The sequence below is a fragment of the Triturus cristatus genome, chromosome 12 (assembly GCF_964204655.1).
Source record: "Triturus cristatus chromosome 12, aTriCri1.1, whole genome shotgun sequence".
Classification (NCBI taxonomy): domain Eukaryota; kingdom Metazoa; phylum Chordata; class Amphibia; order Caudata; family Salamandridae; genus Triturus; species Triturus cristatus.
Window position 1 is genome coordinate 308,308,757 of NC_140595.1, and position 24,196 is coordinate 308,332,952.

The window sequence follows — 24,196 nt, forward strand, 5'->3', positions numbered from 1 at the left end:
CAGGTCAATTTAACCTAATTTGGTGTCCCACTTATGTTTTTGTCTTATTGCTCCATATTAAACTTTTAGGGAGTTAAATGAAGACAATTTTTAATCTCACTCACTTACACCACCACTGTGAATATTTCTGCTCCACTGTAATCAGCTGTTAAAACACATCCGGGTGGCATTCGGCTACTCGGGTGGGACCTCAATCATGAAGCATGTCACCAACTAGGTTGGTGAGTGAGGGGTCTTTTTAGAAAAGGAAGTTCTTCCTTCTCTCCCATAGGTACCTTCTCGTCTCGTTGATATCCTTTATCTACGGGGTTACTCCTTTGTTTGTTTCAGATAAATAGTAAGGCTATAAATAAAAGCTGATGGAGGAGTGCAGGTGGCATCCAGGTGCTTATTTCAGAAAAGGAAGCGTGTTAAGGACTGTGTTGAGAATGAAGTTCATACATTGTGAGCGATGCAAATAAGGTGGATTGTTAATGCTGCTCCCATTGTGTACACCAAATGTATTTCTGAAGTGTATGGTCTCTGTAAAAATGCCATATTGTACAGTAGAAACAGGTTGAAGTGGGTGTGTATTTGGACAGAAATGTCAGGATGTACATACAAAGTAATGCAGTTGTGTTGGGTCTGTCCAGTGGCGTAGCTAGGGGGGGGTGGTGGGGGCGGTCCGCCCCAGGCGGCACTATTTTGGGGGGGACAAAGGCATTCCGATAAGGCTCGGCTTGCTTTCGTGGACGTTCGGGGACGGGCAGAGAAGGAATAGGACTCGGGCAATGTCCTCTTCTTTTTATGTGCTGGCAGCTGTCCCCCCCTCTCTTCCTATTATTCCCTCTCTTTCTGTCTCGCTCCTCACTTACTAAAAACCGTAACTTGAAGAAACGGTTCACAACTTCACTTTCCTTCTTTCATTTAGTTGCTTCCCTGTGAAATGGATCCAAAAAAGAAAAACACTCTTGCGGGAAATGCCCTTTTTCGGACATTTTTCTATTCCAAAGTGCAGCGGGATGGAGAGAAATAGAAGGTTTTAAATATGAAAAATAAATACATAACTAAATAAAGCAAGACGGAGTGGTTGCAAAGTGGCCTGATTGGCGTTATTCACATCCAAACACATCAGCGTCACTTTACAGACTTTGCAGTGAAGCGCTACTTTTGTTTTCTCGTCTTTCTTTGAAAAGCATTGTTGTCCCCAGGTGGGGAAGTGCACCATTCCTGGAGGTACTGCAATACCTGGTTGATGGATGGATTGGAAAACAAAATGTGTACCATGGCTCTGTTTATGGATGTGGTCTTTTTAAACCATACTGCTTACGTTTATTAAGGATATAAGCAATGGACATTGAAACTGTTCCCTTCAGGGCACTGTAGTCATGTCCTAAACTTTTCAGGTAAAACCACTCGCTGATTTCTGAATAGTGAGTGAGAGATCATTAAGGTAACCATGTTGTTTCTGCTTACATTTCACATGCTTTACTTAATCTTGCATTCCCTATGAGTGTTTGCTTTTACTTTTTTTTTTTTAGGCAGCATATTACTCTTATCAAGTGCATAATTTGAATTGAGCCACATCCAAGTGTTTATAGCGGACACAATTAGGTTGTAGCTGAAGGCAGTGAGAGTTTCTCTCAGTGGGGCAGTATGGTGTTCAGTGGGGGGGAGGATGTGGCACTATGGCCAGAGCTGTCGCATTTGGAACTGGGTTCAGCCTTCATGACCAGTCCACCAGATCACTCTACTGAGGGAGCACATTCCCATGCTAGACCTTACAAGGCCCCACTAGACCTTAGAAGGCTTGATGTCTTAGCACAAGCAGGTGTACCCTAGTGGTGTCAATTGTGGGTTAACCTTAAAGGCCTGTCCACCACAATCCATACTGAAGTTCATCTCCAGTCATGTGGGCAGGCCTACGAAGCAGCACACCCTAGAGCAACAGTGATCCAGTCACTGTGACTCTGTCACTGAGGTCACATGAACCTTGGGCAGGTTAGGGCGGTGCAAACAGTGTGACCGCACTGGGTACCTATTTCGGGTGGGTGCGTAGTGTTTGCAAGTATATTATGGTTTAAAAAAACTTGCTGCCACCTTCCTGGCCTCCAGCAATTTTCAGAAACAATAAAAATGTCATGATAACTTCAGTGATTAATGTTCTTCCTAGAGAGAGATCGGAGTTTTGTCTAGTGGAAGGGTTGACTCCTGGAAAGGTAGCACAGAGGGATAATGTGCCTGCTGCAAAGTAACATGTTACTTGCATGATCGAGGTAACTATTAGCGGCGATACTACGTGTCTCTCGGTCCTCTTTCAAGTGCTTGCTGTCCTTTTTCCCCAGCAACCCCCCCCCCCCCCCCCCCCCCCCCCGGGCGGCAATCTGAGGGATAGCCCCGGGTGCCACAAGCTCTAGCTACGCCTCTGATGTTCTTCCTAGAGAGAGATCGGAGTTTTGTCTAGTGGAAGGGTTGACTCCTGGAAAGGTAGCACAGAGGGTCAATGCGCCTGCTGCTAAGAACATGTACCATGCAGATCACAAAGTGCACTGCTTTAATGGGGGGACCATGATGAATGGTCATTTAATGTCAGCTGTAGATGATGGATCCCTGAACAGTGTCATGTATGTGCATGTTTGCATTGTGCTGAGGGGATTACCAGGTAATTGTTCACGCAGCTCTCTGATGGATGTCGCATGCGGTTTTTCTGAGTCCCCATATAGATCATGCAGTCTGTGTGTTCTCTTTTGTACTGCCAGTCACCGGTGTATTCAACTGTGTAGCCTTGGACCGTGTCATGTATGTGCATGTAACTTGCATGATCGAGGTAACTATTAGCGGCGATACTATGTGTCTCTCGGTCCTCTTTCAAGTGCTTGCCGTCCTTTTTCCCCAGCAACCCCCCCCCCCCCTCCCCCCGGGGCGGCAATCTGAGGGATAGCCCCGGGTGCCACAAGCTCTAGCTACGCCTCTGATGTTCTTCCTAGAGAGAGATCGGAGTTTTGTCTAGTGGAAGGGTTGACTCCTGGAAAGGTAGCACGGAGGGTTAATGTGCCTGCTGCAAAGAACATGTACCATGCATATCACAAAGTGCACTGTTTTAATGGGGGGACCATGATGAATGGTCATTTAATGTCAGCTGTAGATGATGGATCCCTGAACAGTGTCATGTATGTGCATGTTTGCATTGTGCTTAGGGGATTACCAGGTAATTGTTCACGCAGCTCTCTGATGGATGTCACATGCGTTTTTTCTGAGTCCCCATATAGATCATGCAGTCTGTGTGTTCACTTTTGTACTGCCAGTCACCGGTGTATTCAACTGTGTAGCCTCGGACCGTGTCATGTATGTGCATGTAACTTGCATGACGAGGTAACTATTAGCGGCGATACTATGTGTCTCTCGGTCCTCTTTCATGTGCTTGCCGTCCTTTTTCCCCAGCAACCCCCCCACCCAGGGGCGTCAATCTGAGGGATAGCCCCGGGTGCCACAAGCTCTAGCTACGCCTCTGTGTCTGTCAATAGAGGTGTCTGGTGTAGATAAAATGAGATATGGAATAGAATGTTACTGATCTTTTTCACTGGTTCTCCCTCAATGGTATATTCTATTGATTTAAAACCTGCATTGGATTATTCCTCGTTTGCTTTAAATACCCTTCTACCAGTCACTATCATTCAGTGGTGGCTCCTCCGTTAAAGCAGAGGAACGTCGCCCCACTGCTTTTCAGCAGTGTGATAAAAGGAAACATAAAATGATGATAATTTGTTGTTATTCTCATTTTATTTTTTCCTTCTGCGGCAGCTTTGCAGGGCAGGGCTGCTCCGCTGTCAGAGAAGGGGGAGGGATGGTGGGCACTTTGTAAGTACGCATGAATGCTTGACCAGCAGTCTTAGGCCGGTCAAACCGTCAGGCGCACCTTGCATGTTCCCCACCCAGGCTGCATTACAGCTTGGGTGAAGAACATGCCCAGGCTTCCAGTCCCCACGGCACTCAGACCAATCACAATGCTGCATTGCAGTGTTATTATTGGCTTAGGGGAGCTTGGGTGCTTCCTAGGTTCTCTGTTCCAGTGCCTGGAGAGACAACGGTGGAGAGATGCGGCAAGACGTGGTGAGGAGGTAAGTTAATTTTTTTTTCTTTACCCTCTTCCCTCCCCCCCCCCCCCCCCTTTTCCAGGCCTCTGCCCTGCCACCCCAGATCTGTACCAGCCGCCACTGGTATCATTGGCAATTTAAGACCACTTCATATAAAACAAGTGTAGCCCTTCTCTTTCATTATGCCCAAACTTCCTATTTTCCTTAAAATAGCTCACATGCTGGATGATCAGGATTATTTTAGATTCCTTTCGAAAGGCGTGTCAACAAATCAGGCATAGTTCACAATGAGACATGGTGAAAGGACGGGTTGTCTCAAAGTCTACAAAATATATCAATCCAAGGGAACTGGTTTATACCTTTTCTTTATCAGCTCTGGATCTTCCACAGACGCTTCTGCCATACTGAACGAACCTGTAAGAAGCACAGACCGAAGGGTGCAGCATAATGAGACCCGCACTATCCATAATAGCAAATACTCAGTTCAGGCACCAAAGAAGTTATGGACGAGGAGTGTCTGTAGATTGTTTAGAAAGGCCATGAGTTTGGGTGAGTGCAGCGCATTAATTTAGTGTGTCCTAAATTGTTGCTGCATTCCCTAAAAAGGACTATCTTGAAGGATCATCTTGATTTTAATTCAATTTAGGCATTTCCAATTTAGGAGCCTGATTTTGAGGTGGATAGCAACTGAAAATCCTAAGAATTTTGGAAAAGTATGAAATCTAGAGGAGAACCTACCAGTACAGTTTCCCTCGCTATTGTGACAATAAGGTTGAGGAGATTCCACTGATGGGGTTGTCTCTAGATTTAGCACTTGCTTGACATCTCAGAGCATATTCTATTTAAAACTCTATTATGATTAGGATGACTGGTTACTTTCCCCACTAGAGGGACCTGTGTTGTACAGTATATGTCACGCATGGGGTCTTGTGGATATGCACAGCTCTCTATGTGATGCACGATAATTTTAAGTTTACTCTGGTTTACAGGGCAAGTGAATGAAATTCCCTGAGGATTGGGGGTAACATCATCTAATTTCTGATAGAATGATAGGCTGAGAGTCATGTCCCTTTTAGAGCAGCCAAGATGAACTGAGGTAGGACTTAATTTCCATAATCAATGTAACTGTATGTTGAGCTTTTGGGGCTGATTAGGAGAGTAAATGCTTGTTTGTTTTTTTGTTTTTTATCAGGTGTTGTTGCAGCTTGCAATTTCCATAATTTGCGTGAAATGGCTATTCATTTTTAGGTGAGTTTACAGGATGCTTTATAAGGAAGAGAAACGTCCTAGATCCTGAGCTGTGATTTGGATGCATTTCGTGTTAGGAGTAAGTGTTCTGTTTTGTTGGAGTTGAGCAGAAGAATCTGCTGGGACATCTGCAATTGGTTGTTTGGAAGACAGAATGCTTCAGTAGCTGAAGTTAAGAAGAGATTGTATGGATGCATAGTGGTAGGTAGTGATACAAAAGTTCTCCACTAGGATTCTCAGGAGTTCTATGTAAAACTGGAGAGTATAGGATTTAGGACCGATCACAAGACAATGTTGCATGAAATTCTTTTAAGTTATAAATTAGTGTACCCTAGCCTGACAAATTGGTCCAACTAGCATAATCCTTCTTTTTAAAGGCTATGCATGATCTCAGAGTCTATACTAGTCTTTCATAATCAATTGTATTGAAAACCACAGTGAATCCAGGATGGGAAGTTGACATATTCAGGTATTTATTTTGTGAAAGGCTTCACTTTTAGTCTTCATTGTGATTTTTAAAATTGTATCTGGTTGAAAACTTGATTGAAAGAGGGTGGCAATGTTCTCTTTTATATATGTGTGTTGATGGTGACACATTTCTCAATGGCTTCCCCTTTAAAAGTCTTTGAGTTAGAAGTTGGTTAATATGTCAAGTTTTGGCTTTTTGATGATGGTGAATAGGTTCCCTCAGCTCATGTGGAGAAGTCACTAAAGGAGTTCTGTAATGGGAAAGAGTTTACTGTGTTGTGCTAGGCATTTCTCAGAAGTTTGAAGGAGGACTGGGAAATAGTACCTAAAGTTGCTATTGTGTTTGAGGCTTCTTATGATTTTTCTTTAGTCGTTTTTGGAGCTGGGTGAGAATTTTGACTAATCACTCGTAAATTAAGGTGATAGGAATAATGTCTTGGTTTTATGGTGTGTTGATCCTGGATCTTTGGGGAAGAAGTTGATGAATTGGTTGCATTTGCTAGTGATGTAAATGAATTAACCAATTCATTAACTTAGTTTAGGTGTGTAATATTGGTCTTTGAGATTATGAATGTGGGCATTTGTCAACTGTCTTGAGTAAAGCAGACCCATGTGGATTTGTTAAGAGACACCAACAATGTATTAAAATATTTTTAAAAAATAGCAAATATAGAACAATTTATGCTTTTGTAAGCAATGTTTGATATACTGAGTCTAGTTGGTGTCCTTTGAATTTAAGCGGTGTAGAGTGGAGGTTTCACCTTATCTCTGGTTAATTTCCCTCTCTTATTGAACATTTATCTAGATGCCTAACACAGGGCAACACACTGGTAGCAGATCATGGAAGAGGCAAAGGACTTTAGATTGTGCATTATATGGATGCAAGATATCCAAACTGCTCCCTTCTCTTTGACGATGAGAGTATTAGATAATGGTGAATAGTGCTCTCGTCAATGCTTTCTTAAATGTATTCTCTCCCAATTGTGGAAAAAGAAGTACTCGCCTACTTTAATGTATTACTTATATTTGTCTGTGCATGAGATCCTACTGAGCAGTGATCATGTTTTTTTTAAAGAACAGAATTATGAATAGATCATTGCTCTAGAGAGAGAAGCACCCATAGATTAATATTAAAATCCCCATACAGTTAATTGGAAGAGGGTGGTTTGAATCTGCCAAACTAACTTAAATGCGGCTACTTTGCCACATTGAGAAACTATTCACATTAACATTTTTGAGTAAATTGGGTACCTCCCTTAGATTTGAGGAAAAAATGAGTTAAGAATAAATGTAAAGTTATTTATATATATATATATACATATATATATTCCCATTCGATAGTCCTTCTCTCAGACCACAAAAAATATTATATATATGTATATATATATCTCCTACTGGCGGCCGCCAGAAGGTTGTTATAGTTAGAACCTAGTTTCCATAGGTAAAGCGTTTTTTGTTTAGCCAATAACTTTGGTGCCGTTTGATGAATCTTAGCGAAATTTTCAAAAAAAGATGGCCCACACCGTCAGCTCCTGTTTTGAAAGTTTCTGGGTGATTCGTCAAGCGGTGCCGAGAAAAAAGGGGGTCTCAAAATGCGTTTTCCCCATGTTAATTTCCATAGGAACTTTAGACAATGCTACAGGCCGAACTGCTGAACGGAATTATACCAAATTTGGCAAAAAGGTAGGTCTTGGTTCAGAAAGAGCCCTTTTTTTAAATGATGTAAATCCATTCAGTAGTTGCTGAGCAATTTAAAAAATAAAAATATCGATATCTGAGCACCGAGGAGGAGTCGCGACGCCTCCCGGGCACGAGCTTCACTCTGATTGGATGCCAACACTCCAAACCAGGAAGTGTTGGCAGCCATCTTGTGACTCAGTAACCGAGTCACAAGAAAACAGTAAAATAAAAGGTGAAAAACAAGAAAAGGGGGCAGGGTACAAACACCCTGACCCCATAGGCCTCCTCAGGGGGTCCCACAAGGACCCCCAGGGCCCAAGAAAGATATATATATATATTTTTTAAACTGCAGAATTCGCGCTGGGTGTGCGAATCCTGCCGAGAAAATTTTTAAAAAACGAACCGCGGGCTCCTGCACTTCGTTATTGATAAGCCCCTGCGGGGGCCAGGTCCCGGGGGCCATCCCAAAGTATATAGTGGGGGCCTGAGAGGGCCCCCACAGCCCCAAGGACCGCCACCTCCCCGGGGCTTCATTGATGATTTCCCGGGGTACACGCAGCCCCCCCCCCCCCACAGCCCCGGGGACCACCATCTCCCTGGGGCTCTCATTTTTATGAATTAAAATGTGTGTGGGGGTCTTGAGGCCCCCCACATGCTTCGGGGCCACTACCTCCCGGGGCTTTGCCAATTACACATGGGGGGCACTCGGCTCTGTTTTCTTTTATAAACATGTGTTGGGGGGCTCGTGTCCCCCCACACGCCCCAGGGACCATCACCTCCCCGGGGCACTAAATATTCAAATCAGGGGTCCGTTACGGACCCCCAGCCCCAGAGACCACCACCTCCCCGGGGCTTTAGAAATAAAGGGAGGGGGGCCACGCGGCCCCCCTCCTGGAGCCCTTGATAGCCCTGGGGGCCGTCTCCTGAAATGTCCCGGGGCGCCCACCCCCGGGACATTGCTGTTTGCTATTGCAGGACGGGAGCCGTGCGGGTCCCGCCCTGCAATAGCAAACTCTGCTTCAGTTTTTGGATGTGAGAGCAGCATCCCCAATGCAGAGGGCCGGCCCCAGGGGATGGGGTCCCCAGGGACAGAAGTGGCCCAGGAGGGGGGCCACGCAGCCCCCCTCCCCTTTATTATTTTTTTTTTAAATGGCCGGGCCCCAGGGGATGGGGTCCCTGGGGCCAATGGTGGCCTGAGGAGGGGGGCCACGTGGACCCCTCTATAATTAAAAATGAAGGATGGCCAAGCCCCGGGGGATGGGGTCCCTGGGGCCAGAAGTGGCCTAGGGAAGGGGGGGCCACATGGCCCCCCTCCCGTAGTTAAATACAAAAAATGGAAGGCCAGGCCCCGGGAAGGGGTCACCGAGGCCAAAAGTGGCCCAGGGTAGGGGGGCCACACGGCCCCCCTCCCATATAACATAAGGTCCTCTTGTGTCCTGAGGACCTCAGAACACAAGAGGACCTCATCACTCCACCAGCAGTGCGCCAAGAGGCGTGATTGCAAAGTGGTGTAAAAGGGGCGTGACCTCGAACCACCTCTCTACAATCCAGCTCTGTGGCACGTGCTGGGGGTACCTGGTGGGCTAGTTGGCCCCCAGGGACCCTCAGTATTCAAGGGGACTTAATCCCCCAACTTACAACGCGCCAGGGGGTGCGTTTGCAGAGTGGTGGAGAAAGGGGGCGTGGCCTGTGTCCACCTTTCAGCAATCCCACTGTGTGGGGCTTACTGGAGGTAAGAGGTAGGCTAGTTGGTCCCTAAAGGGCCCCCAGCAGCGAAGGGGACTTCAATCCCCATCCAAGAGCACGCCAGGGAGCGCGTTTGCAGAGTGGTGGGCAAAGGGGGTGTGGCCTGTTACGGGAAGTTAGCAATCCTGCTGTGTGGGACTTACTGGAGGTAGTAGGAGAGGTAGTTGGCCCCCAAGCTTGTTGCTGTTGGGGCCAACTACCCCTCTTGTTCCCTGTAGTAAGTCCCACACAGTAGGATTGCTCAGACGTCTAAGGAGGACATGCCCCCCTTTCTCCACCACTCTGCAAGCACGCCCCCTGGCAGACCACGGGATGGGGGATGAAGTCCAATTTACTCCTGAGGAGCTTTGGGTGCCAAGAAGCCCTCTTGGTCCCTCCTCTAAGTCCTATGCAGCGGAATTCCTGCAAACGTGACTACTACTTAAAGAAGCATCTTTCTGCACCTCTGACTCAGAGGTAGTTTTAATCCCCCTGCCATATTATGTACTAGGGCCTTACAGAGGAGGTCATGCCAATCACAGGGGTACCCCAACGCATAGTGTTCCCTAGTGTATGTAGGTGTTTTCACTGTATTCTAAGTGTCTTTTAGCATACCACTGGCTCTAGGCCTGGTTAGTCAGAGTCAGTTACCACCAGTACCCATCAGCAAAAAGTTGGGGGCACAGGATGACTTTGCAACAAGGCCTCTTTCTGCTCCTCTGTTGGTTCTTTGTGCACATCTCTTGCTTCTTTCTGCACCTTTCTTCGTCTTTCTGGACTTTTGTTGCCTCTTTCTGCATTTCTTTTAATTCTTTCTGCGCCTCTCTTCTTCTTTCTGCACATGTCCTACCACTGTAGGCACAGTTAGAAATTAGCATTTAAAAAACCTTAGAAATTCACTGAAAAAATTACTATCCAAGTCACTAACCATGTCATGAATGATGTAATATGTGACGTCATCAGCAGTGCATTGCGGGGGCGCGAGTTATAGTTAGCTGAACTAACTATAACTGCCAAATTTCTCTGGTTTTGTACGAGTGAAATGTCCAACTAACTATAACGTCCCTGAAACCTGTGGTTTTTTAAGTGAATATACATCTATATCTATATATATAGATAATGACAGAGCAATGGCAGCAACTATACAAATAAGGCATATTATCCATATTTACAGTTGGTTAAAAAGTCTGTTTGGGTCAAAATTAGTAAGTGTTTCAAAACCTTTAGGTAAGCAAGGCGAGCTCAGTGGATTAAGGCAGACTTGAAATCAGGTACTGTGGGGGTCCCTTACAAATCAGAGAGGTCCTTCCATGTGGCGTGTTCAGAATGGAATGATGATGTGAAATGAGATGGAAAACATAAAATGTGGTATGGTATCTTTGGAGAGGTAAAGAGGAGATGTGGTGTGGACTGCCTAAAGAATAGAATAAGGAAGTTGTACTGATGCCTATTTTTGACAGACACATGATGGTTATGGCATGTGATTGAGAAAGTTAACATGTGGCAAGCTAATGATATGTTCTGTGGGCCTTGGGGAGTTATGCGGTAAATTCATCAAGAGGCCTATCACAGTTGTGCCATGTTTGTACATTTGTGTTCCAAATTAAAGCCATGCCTTATATAAGAAATACTTTAGAGTGTCCAGTTTTGAATGTGCAGTGCTTGTCGTTCTCTGTAGTGGCTTACATTAGTGGTTCTTAACCTGTGGTCCGAGGGTCTCGGGGGTGTGTGGGGGGGGGGGTGGTGTCCGCAACTGTTTTACAGTATGAAACAATATGAAAATGAATAAATTATATACTAATAAAGAAGCAAAACTAAAGATTTTGAATCATTTTCCATATTGACTGTGAATTTAGCAAAATATTTCAGTATGTGAGTACTTGTTTTGGTGTATACTTTTTTTGTATTAGTATTGCATTTTATTTAGACTTAAAAAAAGTTTTACATCAAATATAGCACAACACATAAAAATGTACAGTCACCAAATAAAAACATCAATAAATATACAAATACACAGATAACACTCGAGAACATACGAGCGATAATAGCTTTTCTCATGGTTCCAATCTAAAGTGCAAAAAGATTTACAGATTCCATTAAAAATCAAATAATGTCTAATTAAAAAGCTAAAGTCTAGCAGCAATATCACGGGTAGTAACACTTGGATCCTATTGACGGTTATTCTAGTGCATCAAATTGACATACTTTGCAATTTTCTAAATGAAAACTCTAATAAGCAAAAATGGTGTAAATTGCACATTCTGTCCATGTAGAATTCAAAATTAGGAGTGAATTTGTGAGTCACAAAGTACCCTGTTAAGCTCCCATCTTTTTGATCGTGCCAGATGCGAACCATGACATTTTCCCAATGTGCTTTTTTTCAGTTTCTTAGTAGCTCCTTTGGCAATTTCAGCTGGGGAATTCCATAAATCCCCCATGTTGAAAGTTTCGCACTGTTTCTTAACATATTGTAACCATGGGGTAGGTGCTGTCTATCACTGAAAATGAGCTCTGCTAAAGATTCCCTGTAAAGAGTCAACCCTGGGGTTGACCAAATCCGCACCCATTACATCAGTGGTTTTAGGGAGACCGACTGAATACTTTCTTTTCCATTTATGTGAATTGGTTTGTGGTTCAAATCATACAAAATTTCTTGGGTCTCGTGTCCCCAATTTGGAACATTGACTCAGTGGGGGGCCCTGGATTCCAGTAATGATTCAGTGGAAGTCCACGGAATTCAAAAGGTTAAGATGACGTGAAGCTCTATATAGAACACAATAAATAAGTCAATAACCCCTGTGCATGGCCTAGTCGTAAGAAGCCATCTAAGGTTGCCTTACCCTAGAACAAGGGTTGGCTTTTTTTCAGATGTTGTATCAAGAATTAAATCTTACATTTTTTTTTAACATTACACTGCGTCATTGTGGTTCCTTACAAAGGGACTATCAGGCACATGCATCAAGAAAAGCTTTTGCGAGTCCTTAATTGCGAATATTAAGGAATCGCAAATAAGGACTCGCAAAAGCCTATGCATGTAGGAATCGCTATTAAAATAGCGATTCCTTAACATTCATTAATTGCGACTCACAAATTGCGAGTCGCAATTAATGAATGGCTTCCCATTCATTCCTATGGGCCTCCAGGCCCATAGGAATGCATTGGAGATTGCAGGAGCAATTTGCGAGTACCAGTAGGTACTCGCAAATTGCTCCCGCAATTTCTAGGGTGCAAGGGTGTCAGAATGACACCCTATTGCACCCATGTATTTGAACTCTGCACACATGTTGCATACACACATGCTCTAAGGGCATGTGTGTGCGCAACATGAAACTTAGAAAAATGCAAATAAGTGCATTTTTCTAAGTTTTAGCAAATTACCATGAAGTCCAGCTTCATGGTAATTTGCTCCCGCTAGTAGCGAAATCGTTATTTTTTAAACTTTAATGCATTGCATTTAAGGAATCTCAATTAGGGATTCCTTAAATGCAATCGCTATTTAAGGAATCGCTATTTTGAGATTCCTTAAATTGCGATTTTTGCATTTGGGATGATGCATCCCAAATGCAAAAATACCGGTCGCAAAGAGGCAGATTCTGAGAATCTGCCCGTTTGCGACCGGTTTTGGGGTTGATGCATGTGCCTGTACGAACCTTAACGGAGTGCTAACACGTTATCAAATGAGGAAATTTGCAGTAGCAAAAGAATCACATGGCCTGTTCACTAATTTGCGATTTCTGCAGTGGCGGACACATTCATACAATTTCAGTAAAGGCACTGCAGCAAGTGGATTTTGCTGCATGGGAGGATTAGTGTGTGTTTTTTGCAGCTATGTTCGTGTAACAGACAGGCACAGGTTGAGATTGAATCTACATGCTCTCTCGTCTGCATTTTGATTGCCACGAAAATGCTTAATTGTTGGCAAGGTTGCAAGCTAATATAAATAGTAACCTGAATGTTCAGTCTCTATCCAGAATTGGTGGTACGTTTTTGTTGTTAAAATTTTTTTTAAAAGAAAGAAAAAATTTGTTAATTTTCAACAGTTATTTTGGCAAGGGATAAGGTGTTTACATTTTTTCACATGCTGTTAAGAAAGAAATCTGCTTTTTGCTATTTTCCAGATTGTTTCAAGCAAGAAGATAATGCGACCCCTTATTTTAGGAAATGGCAAGCCAGCAGGAAAGGGAACAATTCAGGTAAGGTCGTTCTTTTCCTTTTCGATATATATATATATTTTTTTTTTCAAAATATGTCACTTTTCAGCGCTAATTGAACATCAAACTGAGATAAATGGCTGATTAGGCTGCCGATTATCAGCATTTTGTTTGTAGTTAAAGGACAGAGAACTAACATAGCAACAGGTTACTTAGCAACAGTAACCCTGTCTCAACGCAGACCCCTCCTCTACAGAAAACATATTGTCAGAACATTCAGGCACATGAAAAGGCTTTTAGTTAAAGTACAATTTACTGCCATAAAAATGCTGAATGTTGTCATTCATAAGAGCTTCCCAGAAGATGACAGAAGAAACCTGGGGGCTGCTGGGGCGGTGTGGGAGTAGCGTTCTTATGTGCGTCTATATGTGAGTGTGTTAGTGTCTCCCTGTGTGTGTGTGTGTTTTTTATTTTTGTGTATGTGCCCTCACACACTAGTATCTGAAAATGTGTGTGCATTTGTGTATACCAGATATGAGCATTTGTAAAGCACGTATACACCGAAATACATCATTGCGCTAGGACGACCAGACAGTTTCTCCAATTGTCATTCTTTGGTAGAAAAGGTAGGTTTTGAGAAGATTTTTTTAAAGGCGGAGTGATTTTTAGTTAACCGGGTGTAAATGGCAAGGGATTCCTAAGTTAAGGGACAAGGGACAATAATGAACCCTTCCAATGCAAGAACGCCTGGAGGTACGAAGAACCTAGGAGATGATGTATTCATGAAGCGGACAAGCGTGGAGATTGTGGACCAATCAGTCTCTCAGTGAAGAAACTCCCATAGATAGAAACAATGGGGAACCAGGAAGTCCCCTAAATTTGTTACGCTTAGCTGCCGGTAGAATTTAAGCTGCCTACGTCGAACTAAAATTCTCATCTCCAAAGACTGTGGACTAGCCGAACAATGAGATTTTAGATTTTTCAGACTTTGTCCAAAAATGTGCAACTTTAGTCTGGGCAATCAGAGCAAGCAAGTCATCAGATTTGTGTGTTTGTGGTATGTGCATGTTCAGGCATGCAAGTGTGTGTCCATGGCTGGCTAGGCTTCCGTCTGGGCCTAATCTGACCAATAATTTCACAGACTGCAGAAACTACAACTTTTAGGCAAATAAACTGGTTGCTAGTGAATGTAAATATCAGCTTTTAAGATTCTGTGCATGAAGAACAAGGGTCTCCATCCCAATCTACTGCCCAGCTCCTGCTGCATGTATGAGAAGCGATCATATATTACCTACTGTAAATAAACACCAGTTATGGAGTCAAAAAAAATGGCTTTATGGAAATAATGGAGGTGTTTCTTCGCACTCTCCGTGCTTACCACCATGTAACTTGGCCCTCAAACTTTAAAGCCTAAAAAAACAGAAAGGCCCACCTACTCCTTGCTTAGACCCTTGCTTTAACTGAAATTAGAAAGAAGTGAGAAGGAGAGGAAGAGATAAAGAGAAAGCAGACATGACAAAGATGGTAAACCTACCATTCCAAAGGGTTCCAGTTGGTTTATCTTTGAGACATGCAATGTATATTGTTACTAACTGGATTGTGCCTCAAACTATTAGAAAGAAGGCAATGCCTTCCTATAATAAAGCTCCTGGTTTCTCCAGCAATTCGAAACAATCATACAGGGCAGTATGCCAGTGTAATACTAAATTACAAATATCCTGTTGAAAAGTCTAAGTAGGTACATGTCACTGAAGTACCTACGTTTCTTGAAAGTAGTGATGCAGAAAGGTTTATAAGCTTGGAGGCGCTTTGTGAAAAGTTTGACTAAACTAGAACATGTGAGTGAGTGAGAGAGAAATGGAGAAAGTTTCAGAGAGAAGGAGAGAAAGAGATAGAAAAGGTGGACAAAAGACTGGAAAAATACAATGAATTTAGGCACAAGGTAGCTTATGGGTAACTGGCCTGGCTTTGATTAATTGATGAAGGGCTCCACCCCAAGAAGTAGTACTTTAATTACAAGCCATAGCACAATGGTAGCCCTAAATGTTCAGAGGTTCCCTGAACAAAATATTCTGAAGGCTGTCCCCTGGCCCCATATCTTTATGGTAAGAAATTGAGACGCTAAGGCATGGCAGCGTTGGAGGAAAAGGGGCCTCTGGAATAATTTCATGGGTACCTTTTGCTTAGCCCATAAACCAACATTAAATTGGCCCCCTCATCTGGCCCTCACTCCCCTGAATCATCTCTCTGAGATCCAAAGCATCATTGGAGTAGCAAGGGTGGTCCATGCTCTAATGCTATCCAGGGGAAAAGATAGCCCCACTTAATTTTTGAGTAGTAAAGCAGACAAAATTGGTGCACGGTGGACCTCTCCGGACCCTCACCTTCTCTCTGAGGCCCGGACCAGTCTGTCTCCTTTGCCTGTTCCCCTCATCGCTTTGGCCAGTACATGAAGGCCTTAAGGAACATCGATGCACCAATGGTGCCTTGGGCCTAGTGTTAGCCAGAGAAAAATGGCCCATATGTGTCTTTTACGTAGCAGGACAGAAAACACGGGGGTGCTTTGGGCCCCTTCCTATGCCTGGAACACGGTGCCACTGAACATGAAGAACAAACGATAGCCACAGCCCTAGCTGTTTCATCTGCATTTTGTGAAAAAAAAACATTAAAAAAACAACCCAAATCTCCCACTCTTCGCCGGCTCTCTGTGGCTGGCACGTGCCGTCTCCCCTTCCTCTTTCACCCATGTCTCTGATCCTGTGAAAGAATAATGGCCCAATTCTCCCAGACTTAGGGGTGCCAACCTTCTTTTACTGAATGAAAGACAATCGCTTCTCCAGCCTCATCTCCCATCGTGGCAACTGCCCTTAACATATGTAAAGGAAGAAAGTCTAGAAACAGAGCTGTCTTCAGGGCTGTGCAACTGGAGCAGCTGTACCTGGTATCGCTGCATTTTGAAATATTTATGAAGTTAAAGGCACCGGATACAGAGTTCCTTGTGTGCCCAGCAATTTTTAGGCAGTGATTAAACTGTCCAGATGACTCTGGTGGTTAATGAATCTGCTGGTGAGATTTGAGTTTTGTCTAGTGGCAGTTTTGACTCATCATAAAGTGGCTTAGAGAGTTAATGTGCCTGCTGCAAAGCACGCGCAACATGGAGATCGCAGAATTGTGTTCTAGATATTTGCAGTTCCTAAATTACATTCTTCTGATATAGTAAAGTGAGCTATTAACTAGGATTAAAGTGCTGCATGCAACTTGCAAGGCATAGGTTTTGAACCTTATTTTTTTCCTCAGTTTCTTGTCATCCTAAGCTTTATTAAAAAGTTTCACTTCATTAGTGCCACTATAGCACCCAAATACAGCAATACGCAACTAAAATGTGACCAAGTAACCTTTGCGAATAGCTTTCCACTGCATTGCAATATATGTTGCTGTTTTCCGTTTGAGCTAGAAACAAAATATTCTTTGTCAATATCTGCACCTTTTGCAGCACATGATGGATTAGATGACAAATGTGGCAAACCCATATTAATGCAAAAATGTATAATTCAATTGGCCCTGCCTAAAATATAACGCATGATGGGTATAGCACCTTCTGGGTTCAATGTACTATGAATTTCAAAATAGATAATTAAAATGTTTACCTATGGAGCACCCATCTGAATTCAAAGCTATTATTTTTCAATTATTAAGTACCTGCAATGCGATAATGTGAACCCTGGTAGCGCTCTGTTAGGCAACATTTAATATTTTTAATCAAAGATTCTTCAATTTTGTAGGCTTAAACAGTCTAAAGTGAATGTTTTTGCTCACAAGCCCCTATGAGCCTGTTCACTAAGTTGTTTAAACTCAGACTTACAACAAGTAAAAGCAGTAATGAACAGAAATATGTATTATGCATGATTCAGAGAGCCTAAAAGATGTGTACTATAGGCCCACCTGTGAAACTTCCATTTGAATAGGGAGACCACTTTTATGCAAGTTAGACACACACACATACAAGTGTAGATTTCAGTTTTAAAAAGTGAGCGCACTCTTGGATGGGACAGGGAAACAAATGCTTATTTCTTTACTTCCCACAAATTGGAACGACATTTGGTGCTCAAAAAGCATGTAGGAATGCACCTCTTAGCCTAAGCTACTGTTAAGATCTAGTTGCCTGCTATGGATAATCCTTTCCTATTATTGCTCCATCTATATTCAGGTAAGACAATTATGGAGTGAAGTGAACTAGCTAGTTAGTAAGTAACTAACTGCTACTGCAAGTAATCGTGTATCCAGGTTGTTGTAGACAATATAAGTCATGGCAAGATCCTCCCTAATGGACAAGATAATTAGAGAGGTATAACTGCCTATAACTAAGCGGTATCATACACTCCTACAAGCAGATAAACAGGCTGCCTAAAAACTAAAGTCAGCAGCGCAAAGTAAAAGTAAAACACAAAAAACTATTTCAAGCAAAAAATTTCGATGAAATATAATAATTTACCCTTTATTTATTTTTTTACTAACAAACCCATCCTCTCTACCCACAACAGGCCCACCCATCTCCCCAAACAAATTGACTCAACCACCAATGTCCAAAAATGTCCAATGAATACAAAACAGAGTCTCCACTTCCTCTCCCACCCTCTCCATCCACAACTAGTCCCTCCCACCCAAATTGTTTTTTTATTAAAAGGACGAGAAGAGGGCATTGTCCATTTGGGTCCGAAGCTGGTCCAGGTTCTTCTCCATCCGGACGAGCCAGCTCTCCACAGTGTCCAGCCGTTGCAGGACTCCTCGTAATATGACCCAAGGTCTTGAAAATATACCCAACATTATGCAATATTGTTTTCTAGTATTAAGCTGGTGCCCTACCATTAAGGAGGTTTTTAGAAGAAAATTGAATCTTTACTCAAGGAATGGTGCATTTGAAATATGTAAAATCTTATCAGATAATTTAGGATAAACACTGCTTGAAGAAAGTAGGATACTTCCTTTTTAGTTCTCGTGGAATTAGGTGAAAGTAAATCTGTATAAAGTTCTGAAAAACAAATTAGAAATTTCCCGTTGATGGTATACAAATTAATTTGAAACACAACTTTCTATTGTTTCATTTACATTTCATTCAAGTTTCTAAACACGAGTGCAAGCTGCTTTTAATGCTGTTTATACATTTGCACCAGAAAAGCTGTGTAAGGTACATTTGGGTTTCACCTGTTTTGCTGATAAGATGAAAAAGCTCATCTTGGTCCCAATATTGTATTTCTAGAACTTGCTGGTTCTATATCAGACATACATTTTCTTTGCAGTGTTCTGCTGCAATGTGTAGGCCCTGAATCAGAAAGGCAAGAATACATGATTTCAGGGAGTGTTAGCGCAACATTGAGTGCACAGTTCCTACCTTGATAAATGTCTACTTAGGGTTTCAAGTCTGATTTAGCTATCCGTTCTGGAATACATATTTATCTTTATACATCTGATTATGTTTGTGTCTTTGGGGTAAGGTAATTAGTCTAATGAAAGAGTTACAGATGCATAATCTGATGAATTCCTAGCACTGATGAGGCACTCTCCAGTATCTTGAGTCATTTTACCTATTCCTAACTGCATTGCATGCTTCTACCTGGGGAAATAACCTTTACAACGCAGTCATTACATCGCACTACATTTACAACGCAGTCATTACATCCAACATCCTTTACAATGCATGTCACTACAGCGCAGCCATTACATTCCATGTCACTACAACGCAGGACACTACAACGCATGTCACTACAATGCAGGCATTACATCGCATGTCATTACAACGCATACCATTGCAACTCATAGTACCCCTACACTATCCAACACTTACCCTACTGTTGCACCCCCCAGAGTTAGAATAGTAATTGTTACCCCTACACTATCCAACACTTACCCTACTGTTGCACCCCCGGGAGTTAGAATAGTAATTTTTACCCCTACACTATCCAACACTTACCCTACTGTTGCACCCCCGGGAGTTAGAATAGTAATTTTTACCCCTACACTATCCAACACTTACCCTACTGTTACACCCACTGGAGTTAGAATAGTAATTTTTACCCCTACACTATCCAACACTTACCTTAAATGCAATGCAATGGTATGTGTTGTAAAGGTATAAAGCGATGTAATGGAATGCGTTTTAAATGTAGTTTTAAAAAAATTGTTGTAATGGCATGTGATGTAAATGTATGCGTTGTAAAGGATGTTGCGATGTAAAAACGCTGTTGTAAAAGCATGCGTTGTAAATGTATGCGTTGTAACGTCATACATTCTTCTACCTGTGATCTATAGGGTTGCTTGCATTCTCTTCTGGGGGTGGCCTCTCTTGACAGTCCATTGTTCCCATGAACAGCAGTGTCAATATTAATTTGCATAGGTTGGGCTTCTGTCTTCAGTAGCGCAGTGGGCAAAAACGATGGGCTGAAATGACTGACAGTGGTTTAGGCTACTTGCAAGCATTCCTCCCATTCTCTCTAGCCTTGGTTATGCCAATAAGCACAGTTTAACACATCATTTTCCCCTTATAGTCTCCAGTCTTTTTAGAAACTCCTGCTCTGTCTTAGACCCTTGTAACTTCTAACACATGGGACTGATTACATCAGCTCTTTGTCACCCATTCCTGCCCCTCTAGTTGCAAAAGTATAAAAAGTAACTTGAATATCCTTCAATTGCCAGTTTTTCATAACACGGTAGAGACAATGGTATCCCATTGGCCTCTAGTGCTGTATTAATGCAGCTTCAAGCATCCCTGCTAGCTTCTTGCCTCCCCCACTCGAATCATGGATGTCATTTAGGGGTCAACAGGGGTCACAGCTGCAACCCCTGTCCTGCCCCTGTAAATCCCAGGCACTGCATTTGCGACCGCTGGTCTCAGAGGCAGCAAAATCAGGGAACTTTATGGACATTGGTTGGGTCCAATCTCTTTGCCATTTGTCAAATTGTTGTTTTATTACACTAACAGTGAGTAACAATATAATATTCACTATTAGTGTAATATAAATTGGAGTACAATTAGCTGGACTATGACCCTCCTTTGCAGCAAAGGTAAGTAAGAAATGTATTTAAATGTGTTTGTGTGCAGGTGAGAGTGTGTTTATGTGAGAGAGAGTCTGTGTATGTGTAAGCATGTGTGTGAGTGAATGTAGAGGTCAAATGGCATGTGATATCATTTCGGCTACTCCAGGCCTTTTGGTGAATAACATTCATGATCCGAATTTCAAGAAGAACACTTCCCGTCTCACTCCAAGGTGCCAAATGCTACCACTCTGTTCAACTTTGTTGAGCCAAGACATCACTGTGACACTTAGGAGAAGAGGCGGCATGCGTGAAACTCCACCGCTAGTGCCTATGTACATTTATATGCCTGGACAAACCAACTCTTGTAAACAGCTTTACTTCCTTTAGTGCTGTGTTAGTTTGGTCTGAGTTTCCAAGCTGCAAATGTTTTCATATAAAAATTGTGTTTTCTATTAAATACATGTCATATTTCAGCATCATTATATTGATGGAGCGGAGCGGTTACCAGCTAGAGAATACACACAATTCACATACTCTCCTGGGCCCATAAACATTCATACAATTGCTAGTAAGCTCCGCCCGGATCAATTTAGTGTGATGATACCTACAAGGTATATTTACCTTACCAATTCTTACCAACCCTTCGTCCATATATAATTTCTCCTGATCAATGGATCTAGTTGTTAGCAGTATAGGTGTAATACCATTCAACTATATACTTTAAATAACCACTGACTCAAGAGAGTTTTAAATGTTTATATAGTAAATTTCATGTGAACCAAAGAATGCAAAGTACAGTTTGAACACAGTTTTCTTTAAGGAAGGAAAATCAAATTAAGTCAGAGATTTCAAACTAAGTTATAATAATTACAGTATCTGAAAAAGGAGAAAAAACAGAGGGAGCAGTACAATGACATACTACCCAGAATTATATTTACCTAGAATGGTGTGGAAACCAACCCCTTGGCCTAGGAGAAGGACTGGGTCCCCTGGGACAGGTCAGAAAAACCAAAGGATTCAGGACAGGATAGGTGACCACTTCTAGATCCGACGCCTGCGTCGCACCCCTCTCTAAAACTCTCTTCCTCCTCGATCATCTTCTAGCTCTTTACCTACTTCCCTCCTCGGTTTTTCCCCTATGTTTTTCTGATTTAGCTTTGGTTCTAAGTTCTGTAGTTCGGTTCTTCTTAGGATCTGCTCAATTCTCAAACAGCATCTCGGTCTCTCAGCATCTCTGCAGCATGAGCTCCAACTAACTAACTAAACTACTTCAATTATACTCTTCTAATGGTAACCACCACCCCTAAATGTTTCAAGTTCATGAAACGCTTAATTCTGATTGGACGAGCAAGGGGAGATGATCATCACACCATGCTAAGTTTTAATATTTTTCTAAAGCTTATTGTGTAATGTTCCCACCCCTTAATTTACTTTACCAAGCTTTATTTCCCACCCGTATTCACATCTTAATCAATACATTGTATATAATTTGGTTCACAGGACATCATGCTGTTTCCCAGGACATGTTGTGGTTTTCTTTTGGGTGGCATTCAAGGCTTTGCATCGCAGTTCCTGGTTTGTCGTTACTGCGCATGTGAACTAGTCACATGATACACAAGCTTCAGTCCCTCTTGGAGGCCCAAATATGAACTAATAGAGAGGTCTAAGAAAAGAATATTAAAATCAAAAATAAATGGTTTCACTGTACACCACCTATCTCTATTCTACTCCCATTTACTTCTAATAATCTTTCGCATTAGCATTTTAGTAAACTTACATGGTTTAGTTTCAGCAAAGTATGCGCACTATCATGTGGGTTTCAAGCGGCCATTTTAAGAGCAACTGCGCAGCTGCAAAGATTTCCCTCCAAGCGATAGTACGTCATACTACGCAGATGCAGTAGACGCATGCGCAATGCAGAATTCCGCGTTTAGCAGCCATTTTAGAGACACATGGGTTACTTGTTAGTAATACACATAGGCAAGCTTCCCCTAGATTCAAATGTATGAATTCTGGTGAAGATTAGCACTAACAAACACAATTATTACGGAGTTATGAGTTATTTGAGGGAATTGTTCTGAGCAAATCTCCTTTTATACGAGTCCTTGCTCCATCAATATCCCTTGTTTAATTCCCTACACAAATTTGTCAGGGTTGTGCACTGCCTCCAGGTCTGTACAGTCAATTTATAATTACATTAGCACACAGCATATTTTTCAGGGAAGCTACAAGAGGTGATTCAGCATAGATTGTTTCTTTTATTCACTCAGGATTTGTGGTGTGAACTAAGCTACGAAACTTGAAATATCACCTGTGCAATACCTTTAGATATGTTTAGAATGTAGACAAATCAAAACCTTGTCAACGCCCTGTTCGAGGTAGGCACATTTGATGTAAAATATACTACACGCAGGGCTGCTGTAGTGCTATCAAATTGCATTATTTGATTCAGTTTTCTGTCCTAGTCATCTGCTATGAAACTTCATTACGTTGGTGACATTAAATTGTTTGGGTTCTCGTTTTTTCCCCTTCAGATAACCGCGCAGGAGCTGTCTGATAACAGAGTAATAACCCTAAGCATGGCTGGTCGAAAACTGGATAAAAAGGTCAGTTGTCACTTTATTGTCTGCACGCCAGTGAGTGGTTCTGAGAATGAGTGTCTTGTCGCTGTTCCTTTAACAACAGGCAGAACGTTCTGCTTCAGGGACCCCATGGCCCTGATTACGAGGAGGTCGGACTGGGGTGAGGTATTTACCGTCACCCTGAGGTATGTTCTTAGTAAGGTAAATGCCTCCTATTCCAGGTTTTGCATTTGGAAATGAGGTAATAGGTGTTAAATTTGTATTTAAAGCACCATATTCTGCATGTTTTACCTTTTTTCTTTGCCTTTTCCGATATAAAGAATAGGAATAACGTGCTGAAATGTGTCAGGTAACCCAATGTGGAGAGGTGGATAATGATCACATAGAACCCAGGCCTAAACGGACGACATTGCTTTTTGATCGATTATTGAAAAATAAAAATAATGTAAGGTAGTGTTCAACTCCATAAGACTGAAGTTTAGGAAGGGAAAAATGCCCAAATTCCAAAGCAATTGGTCTCCTCCCATCACTTCTATAGACATCACGTTGATTCTATAAAAAAAATCCAATCAGAGAAGTACAGGAAGAGTGGGCTTTGGGAACTTCAGCCATTGACTTCCAAGTGTTTTTCATACTTTCCAATTGTAGGTGGGCTGTCCATCAAGTCCATGGCATTTGGTGGAAGGTTACATTTCCCTATGTGTGACGGTGCCTCAAGTATCAGGGCTTGAGTCAGGGTACACGCAGGTACACGGCGTCCCCCTCACTCTTTTCACAGGGTGGATGCCGTCCCACCGCCAAGAAGCTGGGCCCCCCAGAAATATGCTGAACGTGTCCCGGTGTAATTTTCAGATACCGGGACACGTTCAGCACGTGACGTCATGAGGTCATTTGCATATTGCCAGTCCCCCCACTTCTTTTTATAGGACTTGTGCCCTGCAAGTAGTTCTTTGGCTGGACCGCAGCTGTGACATGACGTAGCCTGCAATTGAGAGTCAAAACAGTCCAGGATTGTATCCTTTGGAGGCTCCTATAATAACAAAAAATGCATCTAGATCTCCTGGTCGACTATAAACTAACAATAAATTCAATGAAGGCTCACCAGAAACGTCTTCATCTGTGTAAGACGTGCATCTGTTAGAAGATCATTTTGTTTCCTATGTACATAAAACAAAAACTAATTAAACTGTGAATACTAGATAAACAGATCAAAACTTACTTCCATATCTGAGTATCG

General features: G+C 42.5%; 1 protein-coding gene across 2 annotated transcripts in view; it reads left to right on the forward strand.

Moving 5' to 3' along the window:
* The window catches only part of CPNE2 (copine 2), an 816,058-nt gene that overhangs the window by 413,233 nt on the left and 378,629 nt on the right, over positions 1-24,196 (forward strand). For both annotated transcript variants that reach the window (XM_085639480.1, XM_085639479.1), the window contains exons 4-5: positions 13,313-13,387; positions 22,912-22,983. In XM_085639480.1, the coding sequence (XP_085495606.1) occupies positions 13,313-13,387; positions 22,912-22,983 (147 nt within the window). The remainder of the gene's footprint in view (positions 1-13,312; positions 13,388-22,911; positions 22,984-24,196) is intronic.